The following is a 7,525-nucleotide window of genomic DNA, read 5'->3' as shown; positions in this document are numbered from 1 at the left end:
TACATTGGCCCTTTACTACCTACTGTTATAGTGATGCTACATTTTAAGATAGCAAACATTAAGGGGAACAACAGCAATGCAATGGTAGTATTTTTAATGTTTATTAGCATGATTGCTTGTTTTCAGGCCCAGGGGTATGAGATTTTCCAGTTTCCATAGTTTTATGACTCCAAGAGGAGCCACTTTCAACACAAATTATTGTATCCTGCTGCTATGAGAAAACTTTCATCCAATAAAAACAATGGCAGGACTATAACGGGCATATAGTTTTTCAAAAAGATTAAAACTCTGGATTCTAGCAGGAAATAAGGATATACAGCCCTAGTCAGACGTATTCTCACCCTAGATGTGACATCTACTAATCAGCTGTTTGACTGTAGACAAATCAACCTATTTTCTTTTTTTCTCTGCATTTTGTTAACTGAGGAGTCATATCAATGTTGAGAATTTACACTTCAAAAAGTTATGAAAGGCATGACAATCCATTTCTAGGAGTGGTATGGAGATTTTAATGCTGTTAACAATTCTAGACAGATTCCAGTGTTTCCTAAATTATTGTTCTGGTTGGCCATACCATAGTACTACTCATTAAGCTTCAACAAATTTCTCTCTAGTTTAATACAAACTCCACTATCTAGCCCTTTACACGATTCCCATGGGTTGCCTTATACATTACTCTACTTTATGAAAAACTAGATGCCTAGTTGGTCCTCTCACTTTTCATATCTCTTCTATATCTTTTTATGCCTAAAGTGCCTCTTAAATTGCCTCATTTCCTCAATTCAAACTTCACTTCAGATTTCCTGATTCCCTCCTTTATTAGTTAATATTATAAATTATTTTATATATATTAATTTTTTGCAAACTTGTAAATGGGCACACTATCTCCCTCCTGATGGAATGCAAACTCCTTTAAGGCACAGGAGGAGCTTAAATAAATACATGGTGACTGGTTTCAGTGAAGAGAAAATATATCTAGTGGTCCAGAAGATATGGTAAAAGGATAAGTTTATCTTGAGACCTAAGTTACTAGAGGGAAAAGGAGTAATTTCAGTTGAAAAAGATTATGTAATTAAATTATGGAGATGACTGAATACTGGTTAGCATTGGTCATGAGAACTGGACTTTTATATGCAAAATAAGAAAGTAGGGTAGATAATGAAAGTTTTTAAATAGAGGACTTCATTGTTTGAGGAACATAATATGCTGTAAAATCTAACAAGTAATTGCTTAAATTAAGTAAGGATTTTTTGATATTCTAGTCAGACAAAGTTTCAGTTGTTTACATATATAAAACTTCTGCTACAAAATTTAGTTAAAAGCTCAGAAGTAATGTAGAAAAGATGTATGTGATAAATGTCTTCATTCACTTAAATAATATAGCCAAAATTATAATTCTGCATGAATAATGCTGTTAATGCCCAAGTCACCTATTTTGGCAGAAACAATTAACAAGAGTAGTCTAAAGAAGACATTTTAAATACAAATGACAGCAAAATGGTCAGATTAATAAACATACAATCCAATAGTATATCCAATAAAGAACATGACTCCAAGACATTCATTTAATACTTTTATTTACAAAGACATATTATGGTAAATAGTTTGCTTACTCCATTCTGCAAAACTGCTTTTATAGGTGGTTGTTGTACTTCAAGTCTGGGAAGGAAAAAAGCATAGAATTTAAATTAACCATGTTTACCAATAACTCTTCATTTCACAGAAAAACTGGATTATTAATTTTTAAGTTTCAAGCTTTTAGGCATTGGTTGTAAAAGCCTATAACTTTTAAGAAGAAAAAAACATAACTTCAATCTTTCTATATACAATAAGCTCATTTAGTTATGACTGGTACATCAGAAAGCGTTTACAGTATCACGGTTTCATTCATACTGAACTGTCACATCATATGTACCAATAAACTTAATTTTTATTCAACTATAGGGGTTGGCCTACCCAACTAGAGGAAGAGATACTCTGAGAGAACCTTCCAATTGTTGAACATCAATTCATGATCAATACCTATCTCTACACAGCTTCTCACCCCACTCTGACCTCCTGGGACTGACTAAAGCTTCTTATGAAACCCATTCCAGGGGAAACGCTTCTCTTTAGAAATAAATAATCAGTTAGGTGGATTATCAGGAGTGTAGTTACCTGATGGTTTCTATATAGAAGTTTACTTCTTAAGCAGCTGATGTCTTACTATAAGGAAAGGTGCAGCAAATCCAGATCCAAAGAACACAGTCATCATTGCCAGCAACCGCCATTTGTTTTCTACTGAAAAGGGCAGGTTCTTTGAAGAAAATAAAAATCCAAATAGTGATCAGTACATTAATGGAGGAAAAAATTGGTTATCAAAAAACATGTATTTTTTGGATAAAAGATAAATTTCCTACAGAATAAAGAAAAATTTAGTGTTTATGTGCAAATATACTTTATCACCTATAATATCACTTATATCTTTCAGGAACATATAGCCAACATTCAGAGAGAAAATTTGCAAAAATAATATATTGTTATGCCGGTGCCATGACCAATACACAAGATTAGTACTATAGGTGAGGAAAGAAAAATCAAGAGTGATTGAAGGCTTTATGGAGATCAGAAAAGGGCGTTATTTGCTAGACTACATTTTTATAATAGGTATATGAGTGAAGGGAGAGGAAAAACAGTAATGGTAAGGTTTCAGATAAAGTAGTCTGGACAAACAGGAGGTAGGGAAAGTCCAATGTATATTAAGAGAATAGATATTATTGGGTAGAAGGAAAGGTTTTCTATATGGGGGCAGTAGTAGCTGATTAGGTTATAAAGGGCTTGAATATTAGGCTAAGACTTGGATTTTGGATTTACATGATAGGCACAAAAGTTTTTAAAGATTTCTAGAATTAAAATTACATTTCAAAGAGAATGAAAAAGAAATACTAGAACTAGAAAATCAGTGCTATATTTTAGGTTTCAATATGGTCTTAAACTTAAGCTAACCCTTAAAAAATTAACCAGTTTACTTCATGTTAATCTGCAAGTTGTTTTATGTATATGCATTACTCATTACTCAATGAAAATTCCAGGGAGATAAAGCCAGTTTATTATAACAAAGAACTTCCCATACACAGAGCTGTCTAAAAACTAAAATGAGTTGGTTTAATAAGCAGGAGTGAATTTTCCATGTCTGGAGGTATTTGAATAAAGGTTGATTTTGTTAGAAAACTATTAAGAAGGAATTACAAACTGGGTTGGGAGCAGTCAGACTAGATGACTTCTAACAAAAAGCATTTTTTTCCTTTTATAAGCAATGTACAGGATAAGAAATTATAGTAGATATCTGTTGAAAAATCAGTAACTACCAGAAAGATTTATTTATATTTTGTGACCTTAAAAGAAAATTTGTGGAAAAAATGTAAATGTTTGAATACTCCTTTATGTAATCTTCCCTCAGCAACACTGTATCTTATTTGCACTACAATATTTATAGCAAGCTTTATTCAAATGGAGTAAATCAATTCAAAATTATTTTTCTAAAGAATTATTTGTGACTTGGAGGCAGGCAATAAAGCATTGCTCTGTACAATGTTGATGCTACACCTAGAACACTATCAATAAGTGAGCTGTAATTTGGGGTGGGAAAACAAATCAAAAATACAATAAAGCTGTACATTGATTGCTTCGTTTCTAATCTTATGGAAGTTATTTAAGTGAGCTGAAATGAAGAAAGGTTTACTGGGTGGACAGCATTATGACACTTCTGCAAAGGATAAGTGGTAGAGGTGTGAAGAGAGATTTGATTTTACCCAGGCTAATTTCAATTAGTTTCAAATTTCTTTACTGAAAGGAGCCTTAGATTTAGGCTATGTCATGGTCTCAAAGTCAGCTACTTTTATTTCATCATTCTAAAGTTTAATGTTATTACAGTCAAAGGAAATTTTTTTTTTTAATGTGACATCTAAAACAGTTATGTACAAAATCTGAAACAGCACTAACTTTTTAAAGATAGGGCATCTTGAGTTATTTTTATGTATCTGCATCCTCCTATACTAAGATCCCAGGTACCTACAACTCTCCCCAAACAGCCTAGAACAGTGCTCTGGACAGTGGATACTAAAAAATGGCTTTTATAGAATCTTAAAAGAGAATTAGATTAAGTATATGGTACATCAGAAAGCGTTTACAGTATCATTGTTTTTCATACTGTGTGGTTCTCATCACATGTACCATGGAAAAGAAAATTAAAATAATAAAGATTAAAGGGTCTACATTCTATTATATAAAAGTTGACTTAGCTGCACCACAGACTGATTAGTTTCTTTCATTAATTAGCCTTTGTCCTATTCTGCTAGCAAATCGGTCCTTCCACATAAGATAACTTGAAATGTGGAAAATAAAGACTTTTAAAAGGCACAAATCTTCTGTTCAAAGGCCCGACTTCATAGGCCTACTGAGATCCTTTACTCCAACCACTCACTTTACAGAGGATGGTCCAAGGTCACACAGGTTATAAGTGGCTTAGTCAAAAACGGACTTCTTACTCCAAAACCACTGATCTTTCCACTACATCTCTTATCTTAATATTCTTCAACAGAATGACTGGGGTTCTAACTACAGTCCCGGTTCCCTAGTCCCTGTAATGACCTTCAGTGGGCCTTGTTTCTCCGATTAACTCTTCTAGACCTTAACCTTCCCCATCAGGGCCCAAAATGAATTAAACTTCTTTTTAGTCTCCATAGTACGGCATAAAATACAACATACTTTATACCTGGCTCTGCCACCTAAAAAACTGTGTGACCTTGGCCAAGTGTCTTCTCCCAGGGCCTCAGCGTCACCGTCCAGAAATACGGTGAGGATGGCTTTAAAGAAGTAACAGATTTAAGCTGACAGAGATCGCAGAAGGTCACTGAGTCCGATGCCTCGTTTTACCAAAAAAAAGACAACTGAGGCCCAACCAAGGTCAAGTGATTTGCATAAAGTGACAAAGTTAATTCTCCAGCAAGATCGAGTATAATCTGGGATTCATTGACCTAGACCCTTCCCGATTCCTCTCAGTCTTGGGGCCTAAGCCACTCTGGGGCCTAGAACTTTCTCCGGTTCCCCGAGGGCGGATAGCCTTTACACCTGGAGCCTAGGCCTTCCCTCCCTTTGCCCGGTCCCCGACCGCATTTACCTTTCCCGGGCCCTCCTCATAGTGGCTTCTGCGAACCAAGGAGGTGGAGAACCTGCGCAGGCTTTGCCCCAACATGGCGCTGCCGAGAGATAAGCGACCACCGCAGGGGAGGCCGCGACAGAGGAGGAAGAGATAGATGCTGAATCGCCTACTCCCTACTGACCTTGCTCCTTCCTGGGCGGGCTGCAGCTCAAAGAGGATGATGGGATGTATGGGAAAGGAAAAGGTGAATAAAAGCAGGAAATGTGGCGCTGTGGTTGGTCTGGGGCATTATGGGAAATGTAGTTTTTAAATTACCATGGGTTAGACCTTGTGGCCCTTTTGTGATTGTCTTTTGTGATTGGTTGAGTTCACATTCGTATTGCTTTTACCCTTCTTCCGCAAATTAGATTAAGTGTTAATTTTTGTGGATTTCTTTTCTACTAGAATTGTACCTGTAGCTAAGAGTACCTCCTCTTGGTACCTCAGAACCCTTGCACAAGCTGTCTTTTATATTTGCAAGTACATTCCCATCCTACTTAATTTAATAGAATCTTTAGCTTCCTATAAAGCAAGTGTTCTTAGCTATTTTTGTGTGTAACGATAGACCCCTTTGACAAGTTGTTTTGACAACTTTGGCAAACTGGTGAAGCTTATAAATTCACTTCTCAGAATAATGGGTTTTGTTTTTGTTTTTTCCTGAGGTAATTGAGGTTAAGAGATTTGCTTACACAAGGTCACACAACTAGGAAGTGTTAAGTGTCTGAGACCAAATTTGAATTCAAATCCTCCTGACCTCAAGGCTGGTGCTCTATCCACCCTGCCACTTCGCTGCCGCTAGAATAATGTTTTTTAAATGCAAAACCACCAACAACATAGGATTGCAAAGGAACTCAATTATGCTAAAATAGTTCTCGTATATACACACATAAACTTACATCTATACACATTCTATGTCTATATGCTTTTGTGTATGTTATGTGTTTATATTTATGTATATACACAATAAATTCACTTATCTAATGTTAAAAGCCTATGGTTTGAGGTTCATTTTAGATGCTGCCTCTGCTGAGGTTTGCTTGATTCTTCCTCTCTTTTCCTGATTATGAGTCACCTTTCCTTCCTCAAATTTCATTTATTTATTTCTCTCTTTATATGTTTTATTCTGCAGGAGAATGTAAATTCCTTGAAGAGAGGATTTAAAACAAAATATACTAAATATTTTAAATGTAATTGGTACTTAGTAAACAGTTGTTTCAAAAAATTGAATACAATTGAAGAAAAACATTTCTATCCTTCACACATACCCATACTTTTGCATATGGCTTATACTTTATAAGAATTTTTAAGAATTGAACTGAATTTTATCTGTATAGATTATCCCTTTGTGTACCTGAATTCTTCATGTCCATTAACTTGGTATTCTCTTCTTGTTGGAATAGATAAGGAAGAAGTCTACTTTTCCCCTTTATGCTCTTAGCAAGCTTCTTTTTTGATCCAAAATAGAATTACTAGAATTAATCATCAACTCTTATTCAACAATTTCCACTATGTATTAAATGGCCATTTTCAAAAATAAAATTTACTTGCATAAAAACTAGCAAAGATTTGGTACCTATACAAATGTATTGAAGAAAATGTTGTGAGTCAACATGAGTTTCATGAATACAAAAATGTACTCTGTTACAATATATTTGAGGCTAGTGGAAGGGTTGTGAGAAGATAGTCACACTGGTGTGTTGTTGTTATAATTGTGAATTCTGACTCAAATATCTATACTCTTTGACCCAGAGATTGTAGAATTGGACTTATATCCCAAAGAAGCCATTGATAAGAAGAAAATTCCCATACACATCAAAATATATGTGGAAGCACTTTTTGCAGTAACAAAAACTTAGAAACAAAGTAGATGCCTATCAATTAGATTATATCTAAAAACATTATAATACATAAATATAATGGAATACTACTGTGCTCAAGAAATGATGAAGGTGATAGAGAAACATATATATGTATATATTTATATTTATATAGCTATATCTAAAGCAGAGTGAACTAAAGCAGAAGAAAACTACACATAGTGACTATAACAATGTAAACTGAAAGAACAACCACACACACAAATCAAGAGAATATTGCAAAAATTATAGGCTACAATCATGTACTCCTTTGTGGTTGGGAGAAGTCTACTTGTTTTCACATTGTACTTCCTTGGAATTTTTTCATTGAATTGATTGTGTTGATTTATGTTCTCTTCTTTTCCTTTTTTTTTTTTTTTTTTTTTTTTTGTATTAAAAATACTATTTGTTATGAGGTATGGCTTTTGGGGGAGGGGATGAAGAGTGTTAGTGGAGAAATCTATGATGACATAAAACAAAGAAAACATCA

The 7,525-nt window shown here is 34.5% G+C and overlaps 1 protein-coding gene and 2 non-coding genes across 3 annotated transcripts; all 3 read right to left on the bottom strand.

The window, feature by feature from the left end:
- Positions 1-1,560: 1,560 nt before the first annotated feature.
- On the bottom strand, positions 1,561-5,315 carry LOC127559383 (cytochrome c oxidase subunit 7C, mitochondrial). The gene is made up of 3 exons (XM_051993138.1): positions 5,159-5,315; positions 2,158-2,296; positions 1,561-1,659 (listed from the first exon to the last, which is right to left on the bottom strand). The coding sequence occupies exons 1-2, from the start codon at positions 5,231-5,233 to the stop codon at positions 2,180-2,182; spliced, it is 192 nt and encodes a 63-aa protein (XP_051849098.1). The 5' UTR covers positions 5,234-5,315; the 3' UTR covers positions 1,561-1,659; positions 2,158-2,179.
- On the bottom strand, positions 1,853-1,915 carry LOC127546097 (small nucleolar RNA Z39). Its single transcript, XR_007949958.1, has one exon. It is a non-coding gene; the product is annotated as a small nucleolar RNA Z39 (small nucleolar RNA).
- LOC127546099 (small nucleolar RNA Z39) lies at positions 4,151-4,212 on the bottom strand. Its single transcript, XR_007949959.1, has one exon. It is a non-coding gene; the product is annotated as a small nucleolar RNA Z39 (small nucleolar RNA).
- Positions 5,316-7,525: the final 2,210 nt, after the last annotated feature.

The sequence above is a fragment of the Antechinus flavipes genome, chromosome 1 (assembly GCF_016432865.1).
Source record: "Antechinus flavipes isolate AdamAnt ecotype Samford, QLD, Australia chromosome 1, AdamAnt_v2, whole genome shotgun sequence".
In the NCBI taxonomy this organism is placed as follows: Eukaryota; Metazoa; Chordata; class Mammalia; order Dasyuromorphia; family Dasyuridae; genus Antechinus; species Antechinus flavipes.
This window is presented reverse-complemented; position numbering and strand designations above follow the sequence as displayed.

Excerpts from the sequence above, each read along its gene's own strand:
- LOC127559383 (XM_051993138.1), bottom strand. The coding sequence starts at position 5,233 with ATGTTGGGGCAAAGCCTGCGCAGGTTCTCCACCTCCTTGGTTCGCAGA. Across the intron at positions 2,297-5,158 it reads ATGAGGAGGGCCCGGGAAAG|AACCTGCCCTTTTCAGTAGA; the intron begins GTAAATGCGGTC and ends TTTTCTTCAAAG.